Source organism: Ictalurus furcatus, chromosome 12 (assembly GCF_023375685.1).
Source record: "Ictalurus furcatus strain D&B chromosome 12, Billie_1.0, whole genome shotgun sequence".
Lineage (NCBI taxonomy): Eukaryota > Metazoa > Chordata > Actinopteri > Siluriformes > Ictaluridae > Ictalurus > Ictalurus furcatus.
The window spans coordinates 5388385-5415958 of NC_071266.1; the positions used below are offsets into that span (position 1 = coordinate 5388385).

At 39.8% G+C, this 27574-nt stretch overlaps 3 protein-coding genes across 7 annotated transcripts; 1 reads left to right on the top strand and 2 right to left on the bottom strand.

The window, feature by feature from the left end:
- The first annotated feature begins 70 nt into the window (after window positions 1–70).
- On the top strand, window positions 71–7148 carry LOC128615372 (caspase-8). 3 transcript variants are annotated; one of them, XM_053637391.1, is made up of 6 exons: window positions 71–502; window positions 4185–4481; window positions 4581–4606; window positions 4869–4977; window positions 5521–6046; window positions 6658–7148. In XM_053637391.1, exons 2-6 carry the CDS (start codon window positions 4187–4189, stop codon window positions 6803–6805), a joined length of 1104 nt encoding a protein of 367 aa, XP_053493366.1. In that variant the 5' UTR covers window positions 71–502; window positions 4185–4186; the 3' UTR covers window positions 6806–7148. The 3 variants fall into 3 exon arrangements, with proteins under 3 accessions (XP_053493366.1, XP_053493367.1, XP_053493365.1); XM_053637392.1 differs by lacking the exon at window positions 71–502 and adding an exon at window positions 750–836; XM_053637390.1 differs by lacking the exon at window positions 71–502 and adding an exon at window positions 755–2103.
- An 80-nt stretch (window positions 7149–7228) lies between these two features.
- On the bottom strand, window positions 7229–16827 carry casp8 (caspase 8, apoptosis-related cysteine peptidase). 2 transcript variants are annotated; one of them, XM_053637388.1, is made up of 10 exons: window positions 16596–16827; window positions 13347–13685; window positions 11340–11439; window positions 11092–11232; window positions 10841–10945; window positions 10592–10622; window positions 10381–10481; window positions 10167–10281; window positions 9471–9960; window positions 7229–8984 (listed from the first exon to the last, which is right to left on the bottom strand). In XM_053637388.1, exons 2-10 carry the CDS (start codon window positions 13634–13636, stop codon window positions 8855–8857), a joined length of 1503 nt encoding a protein of 500 aa, XP_053493363.1. In that variant the 5' UTR covers window positions 13637–13685; window positions 16596–16827; the 3' UTR covers window positions 7229–8854. The 2 variants fall into 2 exon arrangements, with proteins under 2 accessions (XP_053493363.1, XP_053493364.1); XM_053637389.1 differs by having other exon boundaries at window positions 10841–10932; window positions 11094–11232; window positions 16596–16826.
- A 2931-nt stretch (window positions 16828–19758) lies between these two features.
- catip (ciliogenesis associated TTC17 interacting protein) lies at window positions 19759–27517 on the bottom strand. 2 transcript variants are annotated; one of them, XM_053637993.1, is made up of 9 exons: window positions 27051–27517; window positions 23577–23762; window positions 23391–23446; window positions 23200–23286; window positions 22823–22990; window positions 21510–21634; window positions 21247–21326; window positions 21057–21145; window positions 19759–20035 (listed from the first exon to the last, which is right to left on the bottom strand). In XM_053637993.1, exons 1-9 carry the CDS (start codon window positions 27148–27150, stop codon window positions 19820–19822), a joined length of 1107 nt encoding a protein of 368 aa, XP_053493968.1. In that variant the 5' UTR covers window positions 27151–27517; the 3' UTR covers window positions 19759–19819. The 2 variants fall into 2 exon arrangements, with proteins under 2 accessions (XP_053493968.1, XP_053493969.1); XM_053637994.1 differs by lacking the exon at window positions 19759–20035 and adding an exon at window positions 20668–20775.
- Between the last annotated feature and the right edge of the window lie 57 nt (window positions 27518–27574).

The following is a 27574-nucleotide window of genomic DNA, read 5'->3' on the forward strand; positions in this document are numbered from 1 at the left end:
AAGAAAACATACCACCTGCTGGTCACTGGTCACCCCCCCCCCCCCTTTTCCTTGCTTGTAATACCACATTTTGTCGAGAGAGGTCTCCAGAAAACAGGAAATTCTAAATACCTAGGTTCGTTTCAATATAAAGCAAACTCCACGTTACATAATATTAACATTGTTGTTACATTTCTGTTACTTTTATGATGTAAAGTAGCAGATGAGTCTTTCAGTTAGACTACTTTATAAACCATCTCGCGAGTGGCATTTACAGTATGCCCTGTATCATAACAAAAACCATAACCTACAGTACGAAAGAGTCCGAGATAACGAGTAGCTTTACCGGAAGTTAAAGCCTTGTCTAAATTAGAGTGTAGCGGCACGGTTTTGTTTCTGGAAAGAACCAAGCAAGAATCGTCTTAGTATTATCTCAAGGCATCTTGCTTTCCATCCAGTTTGTTTTACTGACGTTACGGATATTATTTTTCGCACGCTTTTTCCCCTCCTCGCGACGACCGAGGTGAGTCAATAATGTTGTTTTTTTTGTTTGTTTGTTTGTTTTTAAATATTGTACTTGGCGCGTGAACCTAAACCTGTTCCGGTTTGTTTAAGTGGCCGTTCAAATGTTATAACGTCATGAGTAATGGCGGGCCTGCAAAGTAACCGAACAAATACAGTGAAAAAACTAAAGCTGAGAAATAAATGTATAAATGTAAGCTGTTCTTCAGGTAGTTACTTTGACCTACTTTTTTTTTTTTACCTTTAGCAGTGACGACACCAGGGTCTCTCTCCGCAGACTTCTTAGTTTGTTCGTGGTCTATTCCAGTCTACTCCAAGCGAAACATATTTACCGGGTTTGAATTACCTGACGTTTAAAATATTTACAACAGTGGTCGGCTTCTCCTCCTGTCTTCTCTCATCCAGCACCACACACCAAAATGCTTGTATACAACAAACAAGTTAGGCTTAAAGAGTATCATAAGTGAAATGATTGAAAAGAGTCACATAAACGTGACCTAAACATATTGAGAGCGCAGGTGGTGAAATCCAGCATTTATAAAATAACTAAGTAAATAAATGTAGCATTGCGGGAATAATTTGGGAAGGTAGACAGGCAACCTGTCTAAAGGATGTCACTAGGGATTTGGAGAAGAAAAGACAGAAAAATACGTACAATAAGAAAATAAGGGAAAACCCGACTACACCCACCCTGGTGAATATACCAGGGGCTTACCCAAAGGAAACACAGGTTCGAGTTCTCGAAGAGGGACCATGAGAGGTGGATATCGTTACCAAATATGGCGGTATTAGAGCAACAATAAATAGTTAAGATAAATTTTAAGATAAAATGCAGAACTTCATGTCAATTGCACTCAAGGACAATTAGAATGCTCAGAATTTGCTACTGCCAAAGCAGACACCAACCAAAAAGACACTAAAGAAATCACAGGACTCAGGTTCACCAGCAGCAGAGTGGGCTTGGGTTATCCCCCGAAATAATGCATCACCCACACGCACCTGCTTTCAGAAATCACGACAACGTTTTGCACACAGCAAAGTAGAAACCTTATAAAGAGAACCACCACCACCACAAAAGACCGCTAGCCTACCTACTCTGGACCTGCAGCACCGGGAATCAAACAAAACACAATGTAATCACACAATGAAACGGATACACAAAGTAATCAACTCCACAATAAATAAGTAGACAGCAAACCACTCAAACCTGGGGCTCACTAAACTCCAACGACAGTTAGAGACACAACACGAACAAACCTGGCCCGCTCTGACAGCACGACGTTTACAGGAAAACGGACCCGTGCCCTCAACTAACTTCCAGGTTTGAGATGGTACACAGCAAAGCAAAACAATACAGCACAGAAAAAAATAAAAATCACCTAAACAATTCAGTATAACAGAAAAACAAGTGAAAGCAACAAAACTGCAAAAGAGTAAAAACACAAAAGATAAGAGCAAAAGCAGCAGCGCTGAAAGCTCAAGCCGTGCAGAACCAGCAGAGAAGGATGCACCCAGACATGCGCATTAGCTCAACAAAACATATGGAGACCGCTTCATTCATCAGGCAGCCAAAGTTCACAACTCACCGGGAAGCGACTGAAGGTAACCAGCAGCCACCGGTGAAGGCACTCTGCCACATGTTTTGAGCTGAAGTGGTGGTGTGCCATCGGCTGTCACCCAACAATGACACAGTGCCCGAGAGCATATAGCCGCCTTAAATACGCTCCCAAAATAGGATACTAATGATTTACGTGCCAAAATAGGGGCAGGGTATTTAACCCCAATAAAAGAGATACATAAATAAATAAATATACAGTGCCCTCCACTAATATTGGCACCCTTGGTAAATATGAGCAAAGAAGGCTGTGAAAATTTTGTCTTTATTGTTAACCCTTTTGATCTTTTGTTTAAAAAAATTACAAAAATACTCTGCTGGGTATCAAACCACACAGAATCCATCAGTGTAGGTGACTTCGGATTGTAGTTTTGCAAACTTTCTGACCCCAAGATGCAGCTAACTTCTGCGATTCTCCAGCTGTGATTTTTTGGCCACTCGAACCGTCCTCTTCACAGTGCGTTGAGACGATATAGACACACGTCCAATTCCAGGTTGATTCATAACATTTCAGGATAACTGGAACTTCTTAATTGTTGCCCTGATGGTGGAAATGAGCATTTTCAATGCTTGTGCTATTTTCTTATAGCCACGCCCCATTTTGTGAAGCTCAATAACTTTTTTCTGCACATCACAGCTGTATTCCTTGTTCTTATCCATTGTTATGATTGACTAAGGGAATTTGGCTTATTGAACAATTTCCTGTTCCTAGTCACCTAGGTGTACTAAATATACATATATACATATAGTTTTATATCCATGAGAGCAGATTATTTTTGTGAATTTATTTTAACAAAAGATCAAAAGGTTAAACAATAAAGACAATTTTTCACAGCCTTCTTTGCTCATATTTATATAAGTGCCAATATAAGTGGGGGTTAATCTTTCAAGAAACGGTGGCATTAACAGAGCGATACAATTGTGTGTATTGGACGCCAAGATTCCCATAAACATACTTTACCATTCCATGTAATAAAATAAAGTATTAATGCAGTAGGGTAATGCTTCAATGCTTCAATGAGCTTTTAATTCTAAGAGTACAGCATGCAGTTTCCTCCCGTACAGAGCAAAAATAAATATGTAACAAAAGTCAGGCTATATTACAGAATGAAGCCTTTCTGCCATTAAGTTTGCCAAAGGCACAACCACAAGTCCATCCATCTTCTATACCGCTTATCCTTTTCAGGGTCACGGAGAAACCTGGAGCCTATCCCAGGGAGCATCGGGCACAAGGCGGGGTACACCCTGGACAGGGTGCCAATTCATTGCAGGGCACAATCACATACACACTCACACACCCATTCATACACTACGGACACTTTAGACACGCCAATCAGCCTACCATGCATGCCTTTGGACTGGGGGAGGAAACCGGAGTACCCGGAGGAAACCAGCACGGGGAGAACATGCAAACTCCGCACACACAGGGCCACGGTGGGAATCGAACCCCCGACCCTGGAGGTGTGACTTGTGAGGTGAACGTGCTAACCACTAAGCCATCGTGCGCCCTCAAACACAAGTCCTGATCATTTAAATTAAAAGACTCAATAATTATGGCTGGCTAATTTTGGCACGGTGTCTTGGGAGACAGCACGTTTGCCTCTTACCTCCAGGGTTGGGTGTTCGAATCCCACCTTTGCCCTGTGTTTGTGGAGTTTGCATGTTCTCCCCGTGCTTCGTGGGTTTCCTCCAGGCACCCTGATTTCCTCCCCCAGTCCAAAGACATGCGTCGTAGGCTGATTGGCCTCCAAATTGTCCATAATGTGTGAATGTGTGTGTGATTGTGCACAGTGATGAGTTGGCACCCCGTTCAGGATGTCCCCCACCTTGTGCCCCAAGCTCCCTGGGATAGGCTCCCGGCTCCCCCATGACCCTTTGTAGGATAATCCGTATGGAAAATGGATGGATGGATTATTTGTGCTTTGAATATAATGCACAACCCCCAGTGATTACATCCGGTCAGCTGATGATAAATGATGTTTGAACTCAGGAGCATGACAATACATTCTTAGACAGTAATGTGTAAGTCAGAAGTCACTTCAATGTGCTGTCTAATTCTGTCTTACAGCCATGCAGACTGTACTCGAGAACAAAGTCTTCCTTATCGGCACCCTGTCTGCTGACCCCGACTTCATCTTGCAGTATGTCCAACAGGATAAAATCATCACCAAGCGTGACTACGACAAACTTAACCATGGATACCATCCACGTGAGAAAATTGTCACGGACCTTCTGGACACTGTGATGAACAAGGGTGATGCGACGTGTTGCAAATTTGTGGATCTCTTGCAGCGAGAAGAGGTTCAGGACAGTTTCCCTGACCTGAAGCAACGTTTCACCCCCCCACCTACATCACACAACCAGGGTATGCAAACATGACCTAGAAGCCATGATGACACAGCTGTGAGACGGAATATAGCAACAGTTGGTGACACATATGTTCTTGTTTTTTCCCCCCTTCCAGATAATCCAGTGAATGCAGCCAGTGAGGTAATTCAAAGTGCAGAAAACTGCTTCCTGTACGTTCAGTTTGATCCAGTTTGGCATATTAGCTGCTCATCCATATCAGACTTCATTCTTCTGGAAATTACAGTGGATAATACTAGTGTTAGAGCAGGGCTATCACCACACTGTACTGCAGAAATCAGGAGAACATTTTGGGCTTTCCTGATTTAGAATATCTACAGAAATGTGTACATTCCCAATACGAGTCAAATGCATAATGTTTCATTATGGAAAACTCTCTTTTCAGATCACTGAATATAAAATGTCCAGCAAACCTCGTGGTTTCTGTGTGATCATTAACAATGTGAATTTTGCTTCACCCCTCAAAGACCGCTATGGATCTAATGTGGATGAAGGTTAGTCTTTTTTTTTATCCTTTTCCGAACCAAATTGTGTGGATATTAATGTAAATCAAATGAATGCTTTTTGATCCTATACTCTCTGAAATAAAGGTACCAGACTGTAATTTTCCTTGTTGCTAGGTTCTTCTGTACCTTTAGTATGTATTTGTTTTACCTGAGAAGGTCCATGTGCTGTATGTTTACATGTATATTAGTGGTACTTAAGGTCCAATTTTAAAAGTACGCTATATTCCCTGAATGAACTGCCATATTGTTTGGATACAGACGTTTAAAATGGTCATGGATGCCTGCTGTTTTGCATTCGCTTATATTTGATCACGGGCATGACAACAATTAAACTAATTGAATCTGTGCATTAGCACAATTTGAAAGGGGAGACACGTTTAAAATAGTTCAACAAAAATAAAATGAAAATGGTCCTATTAGTATATGGAGTGCTACTCTTAATAAAGAATGAAATGCTCACCTTCTTAACAGTGATTTAGTCTAAACCATGAATCCGTTGTGTGAAATGGTCTCCATTGTTTTGTTCCACAGATTCTCTTAAAGCGGTGTTCCAGTGGCTGGGTTTCAATGTGTGTGTGCACAAAAACCAAACTGCAGAACAGATGAAGGACCTGTTGAAGAATTACAGCCAGCAACACCATGATGGTGATTGTTTTGTCTGCTGCATCATGAGCCACGGCAGCAGAGATGGAGTACACGGCACAGATGGAGCTATAGTCTCCAGAGATGACATCTTTGGCCCGTTCAGTGGAAATTCATGCCCGAGTCTAATCAATAAACCCAAAGTGTTTATCATCCAGGCTTGCCGTGGGAAAGAGTACCATCTTTCTGTTGAAGTCCAGCCTGATAGTTATGAGGAAGAGGAAGAGGACGCGGAAGCGGAAACGGAAGATGAAACATTAGATATGGATGCTGTTCAGATGATGACCATACCAGCTGATGCAGATTTCCTCATTGCGAGGTCGACCGTTAAAGGATACTTTTCATTCAGGCACAGCATTTCGGGCTCTTGGTTCATCCAGTCCTTGTGTGAGCAACTAAAAACGTACTGCCCAAAGTAAGTACTGAACAAACGTAAGTTCTGCTCCTGGGGCTTTATTTACAGAGAATCTTAGCTAAGCACTACTCCTAAGTGGCATTAAAAGTTCTTGGAAGAACTTTTCCTCAGCTAAGAGGAAGGGTGGGTTTGACCCTGTTGCTATGGAAGATGGCATGTTTCATGAATGAATATCAACAGCGATCGTCTCACATGGTAGTAAAAACAAATGAAAACCAAATGAAAGTACAGTGTCATAAAACAACACGAAAATGTTCAGAGTTACTAATAACTGTAAATCTTCAAATCAAGTATACGTTCAGCAAAGGAACATTGTAGCATCTAAGTGTGAATTAATGGCAGGATTTGTATTGAATTTTAAAGTATCGATTTACAGCCATTATGCATTCATCAAATTCATTATTTACACACATTATTTAGCAGACTATACCAAAGTGTAGCTATTACGTTGTTTAAAATAAAATATATTGCTTTTTTGCCATTTAGGAGCTACATTTAGCCTCAAAATTCTTTGTGAATAAGATCCCTAAAGTCTACAATCAGTCTACAATCATGTTGACTTGATCCCTTAGCCCTCCAAGGGGTAACTTGCTTTTTGTCATGTTTCCTAGGGGTGAGGATATTCAAACTATCTTGCTGTGTGTCAATAAGGAGGTCAGTGAAAAAGCTACTACAGTCCGAATCAAAGGCATCGCTAAACAGATGCCCATCCATAAAGTGACCCTGAGGAAGAAGCTGGTTTTCTATCTGCCACAGTAGAACATGTTTATAATGAGCAGTTCCTAATGAGTATTCCATAGGTTTCCACTTGTTTTCAAAAAAATGTACAAGCTCCGTTTTAGCAAATTCTTTAGTTATGTTGTATTGATGTGAGTTAAGAGTAAATTTAAAGATGATGTCACAATTTGAAAAAAAAAAAAAAAAGCTACTGTTAATTCTGTACCGTGAATCATAATTATGTACAACATAGGAAAGCAACATCAGGAATTTTTAAATGAAAGAATTTACATTTGTCATATCTTTATATAAATTTTTTTTTTACTTGTTTTTTGATTTGTACCTGAATAAAAGACCTCAAAAGGGACATTGATTTATACATTTTTTTTTAAAAAAAAAAAGCTTGTTCAATGTATTCATGACTATACTGTCCACGTTGTCGAATTAAAGACAGCAATGAAAATGTCAAGGTGGGAAACATCAGTTTTATTCAAATAAAATGGTTTAAAAATACAACATTAAGTTTCTTTAATTTCATTTCCAGTTTATCTACGTATACATTTTGTCCTATAATTCATATATTTCATTGTCGAGAGAATATCCAAATACATAAATAAAGTAAAGCATTTTTGTTTAACCTAATACATTTCTGATTCAAAAAAAGAAATGAAAATACCATGAAAAATATCTATATTCTCCTATAGGATATACAAAGCTGTGCCCTGTACCTAGTGATGTCTTAATTCATGTAAATTGATATCCATTTATAAGCCTATATTATATTTTAACAAAAAAGTATGTAATTTATATAAAATATTCTCCACCCAGAAGTGCGTCATTTTTTGACGAAAGCAACAAAGTAACTTTATGGATTTCTATAATTTGTTTGTTTGTTTGTTTGTTGCATTGCTTATTGACAAAAGTGCATAATTATTCTACGTAATATGTTTTGATCAGTGCAAGTGTTCCAGCAATTAAAATCCAGGATTCTTCTAGGGAGCAGAACCTTGTAAACCTTAATCTGAAATTAAGGTTTACATTTGACTCAATCTTATACATTTCTAAAATATCATTCAAATATTAGAGTATTATTATTCTCTCCAATCCTCCCCAGGTTTTAATATATATATATATGTAAACAGTTCAGGATTTCTTATACCAAATAATCTTTTCCTCAATAGGCACTTATAGTAAGCACTTAAATTCAGTAAAAGATGCAAAAATAATCTATGAATCTTATTGCTGAGCAAGTGAAATAAAAAGTCACTTAAACCCTATCAAAAATAGTTTTTCCCAGGTCACTGGTACGAAGACATGGTCATAAGTGTGTGTCTGAGCACATCAAACACTTCTGATCTAAATGTGAAAAACACTGTTGGACAACTACACAAAATAAACAGCCTGAAAATAAAAAAACATTATTCACATCCACCACCAGCAGTGCATTATTTCACACCGTCAGATGATTGAACACCTGTACGAATGTAATTTAGAACAAAACTAGGTTTTTGGTTTGCTGGCCAGACGTGCTTTTGTGTTTCACGTCCATGCCACGCCACGGTCACAACCATGCCACGGTTAAAGTCACAGAGATCACATTTCGCCCCCCATTCTGATGTTTGATGTGAACAATAGCTGAAGCTCTTGACCTGTATCTGCATAGTTTTATGCACCGTTCTGCTGCCACATGATTGAATGATTAGCTAATTGCATAAATGATCAGGAAGTAGTATGCAGGTGTACAGGTGTTCCTATTAAAGAGGACGGTGAGTGTAGTCTGCATGTAGCAGTTTTTTTTTTTTTTTTTCCATGCTGTTGTGGAAATTCACATTGCAGATGAACTTAATCAGCACAATAGCATTCTGAAATCATGCTCGAAAAAGAAACACATGCTGCTGGGTCTGTGAATATTAAAGGGATTTTTCCCCTCAATATTTAAATCACATGGCGAGTTGGCCAATTAACCTGAGTGCGCCGTTAAAATGTAAAGACCCAACACCAGAAAACCTACGTGACGATCAGGATTAATGGAAAAATAAGGCTAATCAGGTGTAACGGAAGACAAAGACTGAACGCAAAAGTCTTTCTAGCTCAGTCCATGGGTAGCACCAGTTTCTTGGTAAGAGTGTAGCGAGGCTCCGGCATCTGCTTGTGATTATTTAACTCTTGGGCGCTCACGCTGCGGTTCACCTTCGTCAGAATTGACAGGATGTCTTCTTTTCTGTTATAACAAAACAAAACAAAAAAATGGAATTCTTGTTCAACTTGTCACATCAACATTTCAAGAACATTTATTCTAGCTGAATGTTTCGCTAAAGAAGAGAGGATTTTTTTAATTATTAAAAATGGCCATGACGGACAAACGTGTGAGATTATGTGCGCTCATAAATGTGTGGGCAAAAATGAACTAAGATAAGAGTGGGTGTATTTTCTGTAGAAGTAAATAAGTGCATTCGGTACACAAAAAGGTTTGCAATTTGACATTTAAGGACAACCCGAAGAGAGGATGATTCTACGCATTTGGTAATTTAACGAGGAAATCCTAGTGCTATACAGCAGCGAAAATGTCTTTACACACCCATTTAATTGTGGATTTGATATGGTTTGAATTGTGTATGCATTTGCAACAGTGGCATATTCACAAGACATTCAAAAGATAAATCATTTCATATTTTATGTATAGAAAAAATAAGAAGTATTTACTTACTTGGGGCACCAATCCTTCAGGTGTTTGCACAACTCCTGGATGAAAATGGATCCTTTTATTGTGTGACGGAAAGACTTGTAAGACTCCACAGTTGCCATCCCAATCAGGAAGTCTGCTTCAATAGGGAGACGGCTATCAGCTTTTTTAGCATCATCCTCGAGCTCATCCTCTTCAGTTCCATCTTGCAACCACACACCCTTCTGCAGATCATTGCCTTGACACGCCTGGATGAAGAAGAGTTTGGGCTTGCCCGTGAGCGTCATGCATCCGGCAAACGGTTGAGTGAGATCACGTATCGCGACGGATTTGCCATCAACCCCTAACACGGCACCCTTCTCACCATGTGAGAGGATGCAGCACACGAAGGCATCCATTGTGGAGTGGTCCTTCGTTGCGAACTCAATCACGGCGTCCTGCATGGCTGAACTTACAAGATCTCTTCTCTCTTCCACTATGAAATGCATTCTCTCGAAAACTTCAGTAAGTGCTTCTAAAAATAAATAAATAAACAAACAAACAAACAAACTAATAAAGTGTGTGGAACAAAAAGAGAAAAAAACTTTTCTAAATTATAAGTAAGGAATAAAACTGAGCCATCAGAGCTGATGTTTATCAACCCTTTCTGACAGAATCCAGCATTCAACAGTGCTGTGATTAAAAAATTCAATTAGCTCCGTTGTAAATGGCAAGAAATACCTCTATCTGCGTCCGTCCCTCTCCTATTGCTGAGTTTGGTTGTCTCTTCAAATGTGTGGTTGTTAATGATCAGACAGTGTCCTAAAGGCCGCCGGGTCATGAGATAACATTCATCCTTGGTGAACACACAATTTGTTATAGTCACGTTGTGTATGAATGAATTACCTTTAATGTTATAATATTGTGCTTATACTGAATTGGGATTTAAACAAACATTGATTGCATTCGTCGGTACGTTTTCAGAGACTGGCCTTCCTTCTGAATCTGTGTCCACGGTGTTCTCACTCCCGGGCAAGGAGCCTGTCCGTGTGGAGACTGAATGAGATGGGGAAATGCACAGAAACAAAAGGATAGCATTAGATTATCTGCTTGCAATGTGAAAATACTGCACATTTGAATATGTAACAAAGGAAGTCACAACATACTTGGCGGGTTCGTTTCTGCTATGGATACATTCTGCATCGAGTCCCAGAGGCACACCAAGGAGAAACAAGTGCGAAATATAAGTATAACAGGCTAGGCATTCTATAGTGTGTGTGTGTGTGTGTGTGTGTGTATATATAAAATGTACAGCATCAGGAATTTGTAGAATCCTTTAACCATTACATCAGAACTTAATCATGTTTTTCTGGTATGTGTTGTTTTAGCAGTCATCCAAGTGTCCCTGCACTTACAGTCAGACTGATCGATTCCATCGGATTGTCTAGAAGCTGACTGGGGGATTCTTCCTGATGTGGTACAGACAGACTGATGCTGTTTTCCTGATCTGTGTGACGAAAAAATAAATGGACAATATCGGTTTAAGACCAAGGAAATAAAAAAGGAATTATGGAAAGGATGGAAGGAAGCATTCCGAGGAATGAAAGAAGGAAGGGAGCAAGTAAGGAAGGAAGATATGTAAGATAAGTAATGGAGAAACAGAATTACCTGGTATTGACATCTTGAATTTCTGTACCTCATCAGCTAGGTCTTTACTGCATTTACGCAGAATATCCTCTAGATAATCTAGGTTGTCTGTTCCAAGCATCTCCATTTTCTCCATCTCAACCAGGACATCCAGAAATGTCTGCAATATTCAGGAATGCCTCAAGCAGAGTCATATACTGACTCACAATATTAATCTGTTAACTTCTCAAGCTCACAAACAACAGAATTTGCGCTTAATATACATACAGCAGAAATTAGTTTTCCTTTAGGCAGGCTGTTCAGGAGGAACTTTATGTCACGAAGGGTTTCCTCTTTTATGTCTTCAGATAGCTTGTAGAGCATCTTTCTAAAAAAAATGTGTCAAAGAGAAGGTACAAATTTATTTATTTAAATTCACAAATGAATGCACATACATTTTAAAGAATACTACACCACGATTAAAAATATTTCATACCATACACAAATATGAACCGTCATCCGGGGGGCGGGGCGAGGGAATGGGGGCGGGATGGGGAGCACGTTGGCTTGGTGGTAGCATGTCTGCCTCACACCTCTGCGGGTGGGGGTTTGAATCCCGCCTCTGCCCTGTGTGCATTGACCTTGTATGTTCTCCCCATGCCTCGGGGGTTTCTTCCCCCAATCCTAAGACATGCATTGTAGGCTGATTTGCATTTCCAAATTGTCTGTAGTGTGTGAAAGGGTGTGTGAGTGTGTTCAATTGTGCCCTGAGATGGGTTGGCACCCTGTCCCCTGCCTTTTTCCCCACAGTTCCCTGGAATAGGCTCCAGGTTCCCGCGCAACCCTGAGTAGGATAAGCGGTACAGAAAACGGATGGATGAATGAATGACTACGTCAGACGGTGTTTATTAATTTAGTGTGGGGACAGTGCAGATAATGCAATCCTGATTAAAAACAGATTTTAAAAAAACAGACATTCTAACAAAGAAATACATATAAACATCGATATGAAGCTTACTGTAAGGAGATGTAATTTAAGTCTCCAGTGTCAAGCTCTTTGTAAAGAGTAAAAGAGGTTAGTATTGTTTTTTAATTCCAAATAAATAGATTACGATCCACAAATAAATGTAGCGAGATTCACAAAAACTAATTAAATTCACAAATAAATCAAATGAGATTTGGATCGCGTCCTGTGCATTTGTTGATTGCTGCACGCATTTGTGGGTTTTGAAACATTTCTAGCATCAAGAGTGCACACAAATCCACAATTAGTTGGACTCCGCCCACCGTATACTCAAGCCGCCACATTGCCCTGACCAATCGTAGCACGTTCTCGATCCAACCAATCGTGCTTTATTTTACAATCCGTACAGGAACAGAGTCATACTGCACCGAACTCGCATACTATGAAGGCTCTCTAACATGGCCGATCAGGAGGAATGACGACCGGAGAGTGGATCTAACAGCATTACCCAACAACATCTAAAAGAAAACATGCAACATTATGGGTCATAAATTCTTTATTTTAAGGGAATATTTGTGTTTTCACTAGTGCTTCCTGCATCGCTACCGAATCCACGGCGAAACCCGATTTGTGATTTAACAGTAAATTGAGTGTGGCGAGATTAAAACCAGTGTCATCAAATTCACAGGCTAATGATTACATTCTCTAAATGAACCGGGCTAAGAGACTCAGGAACTTTAGGAGTTACCAGTTTGAATCAGTCTAACGAATCCTTACTGAATCAGTGAATAAATCATTACTAATCCATCAGACCACTCATCTATAATAACAGTGCATTTATGACCCATAATGTTGCTGGTTTACTTTTAGATGTTATTACAATGATGCTGTTAGATTATATTTACAAGTCTGGTGCAGTATGACTCTGTTCTTATTGTAAAACAAAACGTGATTGGTTGGAGCGAGAATGTGCTATGATTGATCAGTGCGATGTGGCGGTTATCCCGATTGGCCCGAGTAGATGGTGGGCGGAGTCCAACTGTTTGTGGATGTGTGTTTGGATCCTGCCAAATCGCTGTAGTATAACCTGAATAAAGGATGTGCTATTGTTGGGGTGTGCCGTTATTGGAAAATAATCAACTTCAGGATTGTAACCACAACACACCACCCCATCATTGATTATTTTTCTATAACAGGCCGCACTGTTGCGTTTTATTCCTCTGAAAATATTTTATTACACAATAACGTTCATTTTGGGGAACAGCGGATTAATCTATGCGCTTATACCAAAAGATGCAACACAGCAAAATAATTTTCTTGTCTGTCTTTACCTGTACTCTGAAACACCAGAGCGTTTAGTTTGCAACAACCTGTTGACGTTATTTTTGTTAGTGCCCAGGATGTGAAGTAAGTCACAGCGGCCAATAGTGTAGAGAAGATCAGGGAGGAAGAGTTCATCTTCAAACTTGGCTTGCTCCGAAAGCAAGACGAACAGGTCTTTCGCATCCTTCACGGCCTCCAGCCGTTTCCTGCTGAGGTGATCCATGCAGAGAAACTTCAGTGCGGCGACCTCGCTCTTTGTCAGCTCCTCATCAATCTTATGAAGTGTAATGCGGTCCATGTTGAGCGCCAGAAGTAGAACCTGCTGAGATAGGTCCTAGCCTGCACACCTGTATATAGAAGTACTGGTGAGAGAAAATGCAGCTACCGGGGTGTATGGCCGAGAGCAATTTAAGATGCTCAAACTGCAATCATCTTTAAATTATGTGATGTTGACCTGGCACATTACACAATTATGGTAATATTATTTGGCATCTTTGCTATTATTCTGCCCCCTAGGCCCTGCTACCTAGTCTTCAGATTGGTCCATTTCATCATTAAGTTATATTTTTTAAAATATCATTTACTAAAGTATCAACACTACCACTTTACTTTTTGTTGGAGAACGTACACATATTTGTGTTGAGGAGACGGTATATAAACTACACTACATGCCCAAAAGTATGTGGACACATGACCGTCACGCCAGATATGCTTGTTGAATATCCCATTTCAACACCTTGGGCATTAATATGGAGTCGTTCTGATTTGCTCTTCTGGGAAGGGCTTCCACTAGAGTTTGGAATGTGGTTGTGGGGATTTGCCCGTTCAGCCACAAGACCATTAGTTCGTTTGGGAACTGATGTAAGGCGAGAAGGCCTGACTCACGGCCGACACTGCAGTTCATCCCAAAGGTATTCTGTGGCGTTGAGGTCAGGGCTCTGTTCAAGTCGCACCACCTTGGTAAACCAAGTCTTTATTGACCTTGTTTTGCACACAGGAACACTGTCATAATGGAACATGTTTGGGCTTGTTCGTTCCAATGAACGGAAATCTTAATGCTACAGTATACAAAGACATTCCAGACACTTGAAGCAGTTTTGGACAAGTCTCACATATGGGTGTGATGGTCAAGTGTCCACATACTTTTGGCTATACACTGTAGCTAGCTAATAGCTTTACTATGGTTTCCCATATTAGAATCTCAAAGTTATTCTCAGTCCACTGCAGTCAAAGAAAACAAAAAATCTGATTATCACAAGACTGCTCGTCAGTGACGACTTGCTCAATTGTAAAGGCTCTTTTGGAACGAAATAACTATAGTTTTACTGTAAGCTCAAGACAGTCGTCGATGGACTTTTGTTCTAACTTTTGCTCTTGCTAAACACCTACGGCATTTTCATTTATCAGGCAAGAGTGAGTGATTTGAGTCCTCTGCTGGCCTGTTCCATGTTGGGTTTAAAAGTATTTAATTAATTAATTAATTAATTAATTAATTTACCCAGACGAACAACCACATGAAATTGTATATTTTAGCTAACTAGCTACATGTAGTGGGCGATATACAGTTGCACCATATTATCAGTGATAGACAGGCACTGCTGCATGATCAGTAGTCACAGTGACAGCTACAGGAGGTCTTTAGCACAGACCCTGTTCTTTAAATAAAACCGGGTTCTCGCTCACACCTGATTGTCATCCCATTGATTGAAAACACCTGACTCTAAATTCACCTTCAAATGAACTGCTAATCCTAGAGGTTCACATACTTTTGCCACTCACAGATATGAACTATCGGATCATTTTCCTCAATAAAATAAATGCCAGAGTATAATATTTTTGTCTCATTTGTTTCACTGGGTTCTCTTTGTCTACTTTTAGGACTTGTGTGAACCTCTGATGATGTTTTAGGCCATATATTTATTCAGAAATATAAAAAAGAATCTATCACAAGTAGCTGCCAGTAGCGAAGAGACAAGCTCTTGTTGAGAGGTTTGTGATCGTCACGTTGATGTGCACAATACAATTATATTACGGTCATTAAAATTCTGTAATACTGAGCCATCACGAGACACGGTCACTTGGACCGTGCAACTTTTTTTTTTTTTTTGAATCTCAGAACTAAAACAAGTGCCAGATTGTCCCTGAAATCCTCCGATATGTAATGACTCTATAACTACATCCTGTGTGATGACACCATGTACACATGAAAACACCGGTACAACAAGGTAAAACTGCTTATACTCAGCCTAAAAACAAGTGACACCAGTGTTAGTTAGCATGTCCATGTTCAAATTTTGCATTACGTGAGGTAAAATGCGCTGTGGGTTCCACTGGCAGGAATTCACTGGCCCTATATTTATTTACGCAAAGGATTTTGCGTGCGATAAGTTTTAATCGTTTAGCAACGTAGTCTTACAGCTCCAGTGCAAAACTGGTGATGCAAATGTTTGATACTAAATATATCTTGACTCAATCACATATGAGGTAAGCGGGACTACAGTATGTACAGTATGAATGTGATTTTACACCAGGGTCCCCGGGGTTGATCCTGAGTGTGGAGTTCTGCATGTTCTCCGGTTTTCTCCGACTTCCCAAAAACATGACCGTACTTGAACTGAGTGTCTCTGTCTCTCGCTGTGTGTGTGTGTGTGTGTGTGTGTGTGTCTCTATCTGTGTGTGTTAGTCTCTGTGTGTGCGCGTGTGTGTGTCTGTGTGTGTGTGTCTGTGTCTACATGCCTGTATGGAAGCACGTGGATGACATTTTAAGATTCTTAATTGACAAAAGATTTACAGAATATTTCTATCTCCCTTTTTTTTTTTTTATGAACAATGTACTGGGCGGTAACCTCTTCAAATATCGATAAATGATCAGTTAGACAAAAGTTAACTCAGCATTTTCGTGACGCAACCCGGAAACAAACAATCGCAAAAACTGTCAAGTGATCACGACAATAAATAAATAAATAAATAAATAAATAAATAAATAAATAAATTTTTTCCACTTATTTAATTTAAATAGCCTTGTGATTTTCCCTCTGGTAGACTATCAGTTTTGTTTTGTTTTAATACAAGCCCATCGACATAAGATGACATGACAGAAAACATTCGGCCAGCAGTTCAACAACAACTTCAACTCCCATAGAAACTTCTAGTCGCATTGGTCGATATAGCACGCTGGCTGGCTAAACAGCTAACGTTCTACTAAAAGCTGAATTCATGTCATATTAATGAGAAAATAAACCGGATAATTTTCTTACCTTCACCTTTAGAAAAGGGCGACGTTAAAGCCGCTCGTCTCGAGGCAAACTAGGAAGTTAAAACCGAAAATAATGGAAACACCGGAAACCACCATGGCTCATACTTAAATTTACTATATATGCCAGTTTATTACGGTGTAATTTATTACAGTACACTGTATAGCCAAATTTTGCTATTTTTTTTCAGGTATATCTACCAGGTAGGTCTTTATCAGCGTTAGCAACTATTTTCAGGGGAATTTAGTTAATGCACGTTCAAAAAAAAAAATAAATAAAGAAGGAGAAGCCATGAAGTAATTTGCATATTCATGAAACGTCATGACTAACGTGATGACGTCGTGTTACACTGTGTTACATGAGAAGGCGTTTCAGAAAGAAGCCACATTCGTGATGCAGCAGTAGTAGCCCGTAGTAATTGGAGCAATGGTTTCAATGTAACAAACTATTGGTAGAATTCAAATTTTAGGTAGCAAATACAGACAAGTGGTGTGATGTGAACAGTGAAATGTACCAGTGCTGTTATACTAAATAGCAGCACTCTTGGAACGCTGCTCCTCCAATCAAATTAGTGGACCGGAAATAAAGGTTGTGTAAATGTATATTAAAACGTATTTCTTAAAGAATAAAGTCTTTGATCATGACACCACAGGCTGACTATTTCCATATTTACAAAATACTATCATTTCTATCAAGAACACAGAGAGGGGGAAAAGCAGTGGCTGTGAGTAGTCAGGAAATAAACATGGCTAGATAGAATAACTCACTTTTATGACTTGCCACCGTCGCCACTCAGTGGCTTACTCAGTTGGGATAAATTTGCACCTTTAATATCTGTATACCATGTTGATATTTCTGTAAAGCTGCTTTGAGACAATGTCTATTGTAAAAAGCGCTATACAAAAATAAAATAAATAAATAAATAAATATAACCAAGATGACGGTTAAGAAGAAAGAAGTCCCCAAAGTTGCAAGCACAACTCTTATCAGGCTTTACACACTGATGGTGAGCCAACCGAACCTGCTCTCTCAACTCATAACCAGCAAATGTGACGTGAGCTAGAGCAGTGGTTTTCAAAGTGGGGGCCGCCAGGGGGCGCCCGGGGGGCCTCAACAATTTGGTGTGAAAAATATATTCTCACTCTCAGACAACCACACACACACACAATCAATTCCTAATGTAATGTAATGTAAAGATGTAAGATGTAATTATTAAAAAAAAGGGGGATATATTCAGAAGTCTGTATTTTTAACGTATTTTAAAGACATCTTGCAAAAGGGGGGCCTCAGTCAAATGTTAATACCATTTGGGGGGGCCTTGCCCTGGAAAAGTTTGGGAACCCCTGAGCTAGAGAACCCTTTCAAATCTAGGACAGTTGCTAATGTCTGCTCTGAAAGTCTCAAAATTTGTCACTAGGCGCTTTTGTTTTTAAATAAGGTCGCTAAAGATGTCTAAGACGTTGCCGAATCTAGTGACAAATTCGCTAAGTTGACAACCCTGGTGCATTATATATATTTTAGTGGTCCTTAACATAGGGACTGGAGAGTCCCAGGGGTCTGTGATCTTTATGTATGCTTGTACAGTGGTGGGAATCACCAATCATTATTATCAAAGCTAATACATTTATTATTAATCTAGCTCTTATAGTCATTTGCCTATTTGACTTGGCATTTGAATTGAATGGGTTTAATACAAACCCTCAAAAACTAGTAGGCCTAAAAGTTTTGTCAACTTGGGCCTAATGTATTCTATTGATGGAAAGTTCATGAATTATACACAAATAAGTTATCTAATGTTTGAATATTTGGATTGTGTGCATTAAAAAAAAATGTATGCTGATGGTTTTTTTGGATTTCTTTTACAGTAAATTAGCCCTTGCTCGAGAACCCCTGCTGCAGTTGCACAATAAATAATTCTGGCCAATCAGTTGCTATATACAGTTTGTACATATAAATATATATAAAGTGCCTTGCAGAAGTATTCAACCCCCCTAGAAGTCATCAGATTCATATGGATTACAAATGATGCTTACACAGATTGTTCCAGCGAGATTCTTCCTGGCAGTCTGGCTCCAGGTTCTTCTGGTTGGTTGAAAGTTATTTTTTGACTGCAGTTTTCAAACAGTGCCACAGATTCTCAATGTGATTCAAATCTGGACATTGATCTGGCCACTCTACAACAGTCATCTTTTTTTATTTTTAAACCATTCCTTTGTTGCTGTGGCATTGTGTTTGGGTACATTGTCCTTCTGAACGGTGAAGTGTCTCCCAAGCTTTAGTTTTCCGCAAGTTCTCTTATAATATCCCTGTATTTTGCTCCATTTATTTTCTCTTTACTTTTGACATGAAGAAAACTCTTCCCAGACCATGATGCTGCCACCGCTATATTTCACTGTAGGGATGGTGTTAATTGAGGTATGGCCTGCATTAGGTTTGCACCACACATAGGGCTTTGAAACTTGCCCAAATACAGTATCTTGTTCTTGGTCTCATCACACATCTTCACTAGGTCACTCACATGCATTCATATGGCTCTTCTTGAACAATGGTTTCTTTCTAGCCACCCTCCCAGGACGTACAGTCCTCAATTATGCAGAGCCCATGGTTGTCTTGTGCACATTTACTCCACTCCCAGCCACTGTACTTTGTAACTCCTTCAGAGTGACTGTTGGCCTCAGTGTGGCTATCCCCTCACCAGTGTCTGTCTTCTTTTTAGACTGAGTTTTGAGGGAAGGCCTTGTCTAGTTAGTGCTTGGGCAGTGCGATGCAGCTTCCACTTCCTCACTATTGATCAAACAGTGCTCACTGGGATGTCCAAACTCTTGTAACTATACACCCTACTCCTAAGTTATGAAATTCAATTACCTTATCTGTAAAATCCTTAGAATGCCCCTTATCCTTCATTTTCACTCATTTCCCTCAGACTAACAAGCTCTTCAATGACAATTCAACTGAGGTGTTTTTTGTTCAGAAAACGGAAGCCGATTTATTATTATTAAGGCCAATTATAAGTACATTATTGTGTCCCCCTTTAAGACAATATCTTTCATCTGGCCATGAAACAATGAAAGAGTCAGTCCAGGAAAATGCTTCAAATGTTTTGGTCATGGCCTATCACACCACAATCAGTCTGCTGTAATAAAAAAATATAAAGAGAAGGTTCACATCTGGCACAAATGCAAAAGCTTTATTAAAATATTCACTGCAAAACATTCCAGCCTGATTGGCTAGGATTTATCATCTTGTGCAGCTGTTATATTTTGTGACGCATTGAAGGTGCTGTCTGGTGGGCGCTGAGAGTCGAAAGGAATGAAGAAGTCATGGACAAAAGAGAAAACATCCTGAGGCTTTCTTAACAGCAGCATTTGTAGGAAGTCAGCCAGTAGTGCTTTAAGCTCAGGGTGCTGTCTAACATAGGAGGAGTGAGCAGCCTTCAGCTCTTCCTGCAATGAAGAGATTAAAAGGGACAGACAGATACTTAGCTTGTGTTCTTACCATGCAAATCAGTTACTATTTTGGGATATGCGATTCTCCTGTGCTGGATGAGACTTTAAAGCAGTCCCAATGTATACTACAGAGTTATTATAATCTGTTCATTGAGGCTGGGTAAAAAGTTATATTAGTCATTGCTGACAACAGATGAGGCTTATTTGAATACTCTTCATGAAATCTCTGACTTTCCCACCAATTCCCTTTTGGGGAAATCCCTGTCCCCATCAGTGAAGTATGCCAGATGTGATGATTGTGAAAGTCAACATGACTGTAGACTCAAGGAGCAGAACTTTCCCAAAAGGCAAACATCTGTGGCAAACATGACAGCTAGAATAACTGTCGTTACTCTGCTAGATGATTTGCAAGTTAGTAAGTGCTCTGCTATGCACTACTGAGTCATATGGGTAATCCATAGAGGATTTTGTGGCGTTTTTGTGATTGTTGCGGCCAAAAATGCCTGCTTTTGCTGTGGCTTTTTTTCTTTAAATTTGCTATGCAACTTTTTTGTAGAAAATTACTTGAATTGTCAAAATTTGCAATTGCATGAAATTGTTTTGCACGGTCTTTCATAGTGATGTTTGTTAGTAATTGAGACCTTTTAGCTGTACTGATATTCAGCGCATGTGAATCGAAGGGGGCTTTGGCTGAATGTGCGTTCTGAAGACGTCAAATGATGCATCTTTGCCCAAATCTGCGGGGGAAAATGCGGTAATTTTGAAAAATTGCAGGCTCCTGTAAATATTGTGGTGTTTCTTTTCAATTTTGCATTAACTTCTGTAATCACAAAATTTGTAAAATCCTGGAGGGACTGTATGGGGATGTTCACAAGGGAGTGTGAAAAATAGTATTCCACGGTTAAAAGACTCTCTCACACATTGGCTACATTATAGACAACATATATTCTGGTTTCCATCATTTTGATCATTGAATTTACTTGAAGAATATATTTGATTCTAAATCATGGATAGCTACCTTTCTGTCAAGAAACTTCGAGTATAGCTCGATGTCCTCTTCCCAGACCAGGGGCTTCTTCTCACAAACTGACTTATGATCTCTCTCATCTGGAAAAAAAAACAAAAAACACCAAAAACAAAAAAACAGATGTATGTCATGTTTCTGACACAGATATAATTATTGGAAAGAATGAGAAGAATATACACACCCTGACTACTGACTACAGGAGGAAGCTGTAGGAGGTGCATTGTTACTGACGAGCCCACCTGCACCCTGCTGGCTAAATGTCTGGAATTAAAAACAGAACAAAACAAAAACAAGTCATAAAAACAGATAACACAAGTCTCATGACTCCTTCATGAATGAATATATTTGATACTGTGTTACAGTAAACAGAATGTTTGACTGTTTTTAGTGACTGAACACACCCAGTGTTGTATTCCTTAATCAAGAAAGAAGAAGAGGTCTTACCCATCTGGCAGGAAGTAGCAGTGCCAGGTTGCAGGGATTTTTTCTGCCGAGGAGACCGTCCTCTCAATGCCAAACACCTCCACCACCTCTTTGCCAACCACCTGCTTCTTGACCTCCAGCTCCCGCTGAATTAGGGTGAAACAGGTTTTTAATTATTACTTTTATAATAAATATTGAATAAGTGGAGAGAATCGACAGATATTTCGTTAAGGCTTGCATCATGAAGATCCAGGTGCTATCAAAACAATTCCAAGAAAACATTCTGGAAAAGTACCAATCAAGGTTCAATTATTTAAAATAAAATCCCAAACTTTGAACAAAGGTCAGTGAGCAGTTCAGGAGAGCATTAGTCAGAGACCCACCTAAGAGGCCAAGGGTAAATCTCAGGATGGTGCTACCACCATGATGCCTCACTGTGGGGATGGTGTTCTCAGGGTGATGAGTAGTATTGAGTTTCCAAGAAAAGTAGAGCTTTTTTTCCATAGCCATAAAGTTCAATTTGGGTTCAAATCAGAAGAAAGAACCTTTTTCAATGTTTGCAACTCCAAAATGGGATTTCGTATGGCTCGCCACTCTTCCATATAGCCCAGCTTTGTGGAATGTCTAGTCTATTGTTGTCCCGTGTTGAGCTGTGGATCTCTCCAGCTCCTTCACAGTTATCCTTGGTTACTTCTCTAAATAATGCCCTCCATTCCTAGTTACCGACTATTTTTTGTTGGATGGCCTGCTCTAGGAAGAGTCATATTCTTTCCATTTTTATGCCTCTGCCACTAAATGGTGGCGGCATAATGTTTTCAGCTTGTCCATACTGTATGTACGTCCATCTATCCGGCTGAGTTTCTTGTAATAAGTATTCATCCCAAGGCTAGCTCAAATTTTATTCGCCATATACATTAAAAATGGATTAGGAATTTAACTTGGTGCTTGTTCCCAGCACACCACATCAAATAATACATACCATATCAGTCATATATGAATACTTAACATGAGTACTTGTCCATCATGATGAACAAGTGGATTTATAATAATGTACAGAGAAAGTGTTGTGTACAAGAACCTGAGAAGGACCTTAATAATAGCAGTACAAAACAGCTGGAGTTGGAGAGAGCTACAGCTTTGATGGGAGAAACTCTTCATAGGACAAACACTCCACAAAGCTATGCTTTATGACTACAAAATGTGAAAAGGTTCAAGGAGAGTGAATACTTAAGGCACTATAGTGGCCGTGACAAAAATCCATATAGCTGTAATGTATATAGCACTATACAGGCAGTAACAAAAAAAATACCCCAAAAACAAATATAGCTACATACGTAGGATGACACACCAATCTGGGTGTCAGCATCAAATGACAGGAATGTCAAATTTTCTGGAACTTTCTTTTGTTGAGCCAAAATGCGCAGGATCAAGAGGTTGGAAGCTTCAGACACGAAACCTTGTAGAGAATGCAGAGGGAATTGAAATGTTTGCTTCTTCACTTCCTACAAGAAAGCAGAAATTTACAACAACAACAAAAAAAGTTAACTCATACTCTGGACGTTTTTAATTACAATAGAAAATAAAGACAAAAAAAAAAATCACACATCTGCTATAAATTTACTGTAAGGATTTGCTCAGACCTCATGCAAACACATGGAGATGAATTGTTTATTATTTACCTAGCATTAGAAAATGAAATGACTGTTCTTACGTCTTTCTCTGTGATGACTCCATTCACCACTAGATGACCGCCTTGCCTCACTATGTGTAACTTCTTGTCCAGTGTGTGTTCCTGCAGCTGAAGCATTTACGACACAATAATGAATAAATAAGCTACATGTCTGAATATTCTCTAGGACTAAGTATTAGCTGTAGCTAGCTAGCTAGCTAGATAGACAATACCTTCATATATTCATCATGATTCTCTTCTAGAGTGTCGAGGCTCCTGGATACATAAGCTGTCAGTGGTAGATACAAGCACAGTTTACTATAGTAAAAAGATTTGCACAGAATGACAAAATAACTCAGCTGGGTGGAATTTGTGGCACCTCATTCAAAGAAGAGGCCATGATGCTGTGCTGGACTCACCCGTAATAGAAGTGCCACAGGGGATGTTGTCAATTGCTCCATGGCTGTTAGCGTGTACCAAATAACAAGGTTCATCCTTATAGCTGGCCTTCTGTACACTAACACAGAACTCTCCTAGCTCTCTGCCAGTGTCTGAAACCGTCACCATAGAGTCCACAAACAGGCACTGATCTACATCTTCAGGTCCTAAAAGGCCAATAAGAAACACCAACAATTACCAAGTCAATTTTAATTGAATTTGGACATTCTGATTAAAATAGCATTGTTTTTATTAAATACTATACTTGGATTGCATTCCTGCTTTACTTGCAAATCATGTTGGCTATGTGAATATTTGTCTGCCTAATGAATATAAATGAAAGCATTCACACCAATTTAAAGGCTAGTGCCAAGTTTATGGAAGTTAGCTGAACCTGCTTTGAAACTCAAAACGCAAACAAATACAGACCATCCCTTCAGTGTCCCTAAACCCCTCCCACCAAAACACATGCATGCTGCTGGCTAGGCTAGAAAAGCTCAACGCTAGTGGTGGAATTTTCGTTTAGAATAAGACAGCATGTATTGTCACATATTCAAGTACACTGAAATGATTTTCTTTGATTCTTTGTTTATCAGAGGGCAGTTAAGGGCCCAACAGTGGCAGCTTGGTAGTGCTGGGGATTGAACTCACAACCTTCTGATGACCTTGATGACTCTCGGACGCTATAAAGACCAGAGTCTAAGCTGCCAACATGTGAGGAGAACATAAATTACAAATGTTCTGACTTAAAGACCTCTGGTCTCATGCTGCAATTATAACACTACAATTTCCACCAAGAGCAATAACATTATCTATCCACACTATATGGCCAAAAGTATGTGGACACATGAGTATTGAAAATCCCATGCCAAAACCCTGGGTATTAATGTTGAGTTGTTTCCCCTTTGTTGCTATAATAGCCTCCACTCTTCTGGGAAAGTTTTCCACTAGATTTTGGAACGTGGTTGTGAGGATTTGTACCCATTCATCCACAAGAGGTTGGGCACTAATGATTCTATGCAGGATTCCACAGTTTGGGGAAGGCCCCCATATGGGTGTGATGGTCAGGTGTCCACAAACATTTGGCCATATAGTGTAGCATTTCAAGAGATAAGAAGATCTTGTAACTAAACATTCTGTTATGATGCTAAGTTACCTTCAGTATTCTTAAAATCTTATGTGGACTGATTGACTGACTTCAGACACCTTTTTGTCTATCTATATGGACAAAACATTACGTGAACACCTGACCCTCACACCCATATGTGGGCCTTCTCCCAAACTGTTGCTGCAGAGTTGGAAACACACAGCTGTATAGGATGTCTTTGTATGCTGTAGCATTACAATTTCCCTTCACTGGAACTAAGAGGCCCGAACATGTTCCAGCATGACATCCGCGAAGACATGGTTTGCCAAGGCTGGTGTGGAAGTGGCCTGCACAGAGCCCTGACCCTCGACCCTCAACCCCACTGAACACCTCTGGGATGAACTGGAATGCCAGCTGCACCCCAGGCCTCCTCATCCAACATCAGTGCCTGATCTCACTAATGCACTTGTGGCTGAATGAGCACAAATCCCCACAAGCATGTTTCAAAATCCAGTAGAAGGCCTTCCCAGAGAAGTGGAGGTTGGTAAAACAGCAAAGAAGGGATTAAATCTGGAATGGGAGCACACATGGGTGTGATATTCATGAGTCCACAATCTTTTGGGCATACAGTGTAGTTCTTGTCTTGTATCGCCAGTTTGGATCCATTGTGTCACTATAAAAATAGCTTAAAACACAAATCTGAAATATAGCTAATTGAACTAATCTGCAAGTTATTTCTGAGTATTTTCAATGTTTGTCCACTGGAGAAAACTGCACCTAATTAATGCAGTTGCAATCAAAATTATTCAACCCTCATTGTTTTTGTCAAAATTTACAGACTTTCAAGCGGTTTGCAATGAACAAATCAAACAAAAGCAATTTAAATAGTTCAACACCATGAATGCTTCAAGTGGTTTCCCCAAATTCAACTGAAAATGCAACTTCTCCAATCTCAAAATTATTCAACCCCCTGAATAGAATCCCTCACAACAGCACAAACATGCAAAACAGGTGTTGTCTCAAGCACACCTGATGCAAATAATCAAGGGCACCAGGTGTGCTTGAGCTGGAAGATATGAAATACCTGAACTGGCTTAGGGGCAGAAAATATATGAAATACCTGGATGGGGCAGAAAAAGGAAGCTATTAATGGCTGCAACCAGATTTCTGAGAAGGCAGGTTGTGAAAAACCCTCGAGTGACTGCAAAAGACCTGCAGCAAGACTTGGTGGCAACAGGCACTAAGGTTTCAGTGAGCACAATAAGGTGCGTACTAAACGCAGAGGGTTTCCATGCCGGAACTCCAAGACGTACACCATGACTGACCCAAAAGCACAAGAAAAGTCGGCTCGAAATCATATAAATAAACCGCAGTAGTTTTGGGATTCTGTTCTGTGGAGCGATGAAACAAAACTGAAACTTTTCGGCACGATGGATCAGCAGTATGTCGGAAGGAAGAAGAATGAATAAAGAACACCCTGTCCACAGTCAAGCATGGTGGTGACTCGGTGATGCTCTGGGGCTGCTTTGCATCCTCTGGCACTGGAAACCTGCAGTATGTGGAAGGCAAGATGGATTCATTGAAGTATCAGGGAATCCTAGGAGAAAACGTCATGCCGTCTGTGAGGAAGCTGAAGCTTGGGTGTCATTGGATCTTCCAACAGGACAATGATCCCAAGCATACCTCAAATTCCACCAAGGCTTGGGTGCAGAAGTCGTCCTGGAAGATTCTACAGCCCCATCACAGTCACCTGACTTGAACCCCATGGAAAATCTCTGGTGGGATTTGAAGGCGGCGGTTGCAGCACGCAAACCCAAGAATATTACTGACCTGGAGGCCACTGCTCATGAGGAACGAGTTAAGATTCCTCAGGAAGCTGGTGTCTGGCTATGCATCTCGTTTGCAGCAGGTCATAAAAGCAAAAGTGTGCTCTATTAAGTACTAAATATGCTTGCCATGAAGGGGTTGAATAATTTTGAAACTGGAGAAGTCATTATAAGTTTCATTTTCAGTTGAATTTGGGGAAACCACTTGAAGCATTCGTTGTGTTGAACTATTTCAGTTGCTTTTGTTTGATTTGATCATTGCAAACAGCTGGAAGTCTGTACATTTTGACAATAAACCTGTTTGCAATGAGGGTTGAATAAGTTTGATTTCAACTGTAATAATTAAAGTAAAGACAGGTGAAAAGTCAGACTCTAGTCCTAAGAGTACAGCCCAGTGCCTCTGTCATTACCAGATGGTAACTGTTTCAGACTAGTACTGATCACTGATCCCAGAACAGGCAGCTCTGATAAACGACCATCTCATCAAGTTTAGAGAGGATTCTGGGGTTAAAGTATAAAGATGAAGATCAGAAGTCACTTACCTATGCTGGAAAGAAACTCTAATGCTTCGTGCGAGGCTTTCAGTTCTTCTGTCTTTTCATGCAGCAACGCAGTTTCCTTCATATTTTTCAGTTTAATCATGGATTTTACAGTTTACACCAGAGTCCTGTACGTCTGAATCAACTACACTGACATAAATTTATTAGGAAACCCAAAACAAAACAGCTAGTGCTGTGTATAGCTAGCAGATATGTGTCGCTTTATTAAAACCTTTGTTACACACAGATGCCAGCAGACCCTCCGTTACTTGCTAACAGTAAATGTGCTAAGATTTAACAAGGTAACTAAACTTATAAAAACAGCACGTTTGAGAAACGACAAACGATAATAAAACTTAGTAAGATGTGAAGCTGCAAAGACGTTGCGCTCATTTCCCAAACCCATTCGAGTTCCTTGGTATCCATGGCGACGGTGAACCTAACATGTACTGTACCTTACCGTAAATCTGTTTGTAGTTGCGCACATTACCGTAAATCTGTTTGTAGTTGCGCACATTACCGTAGAT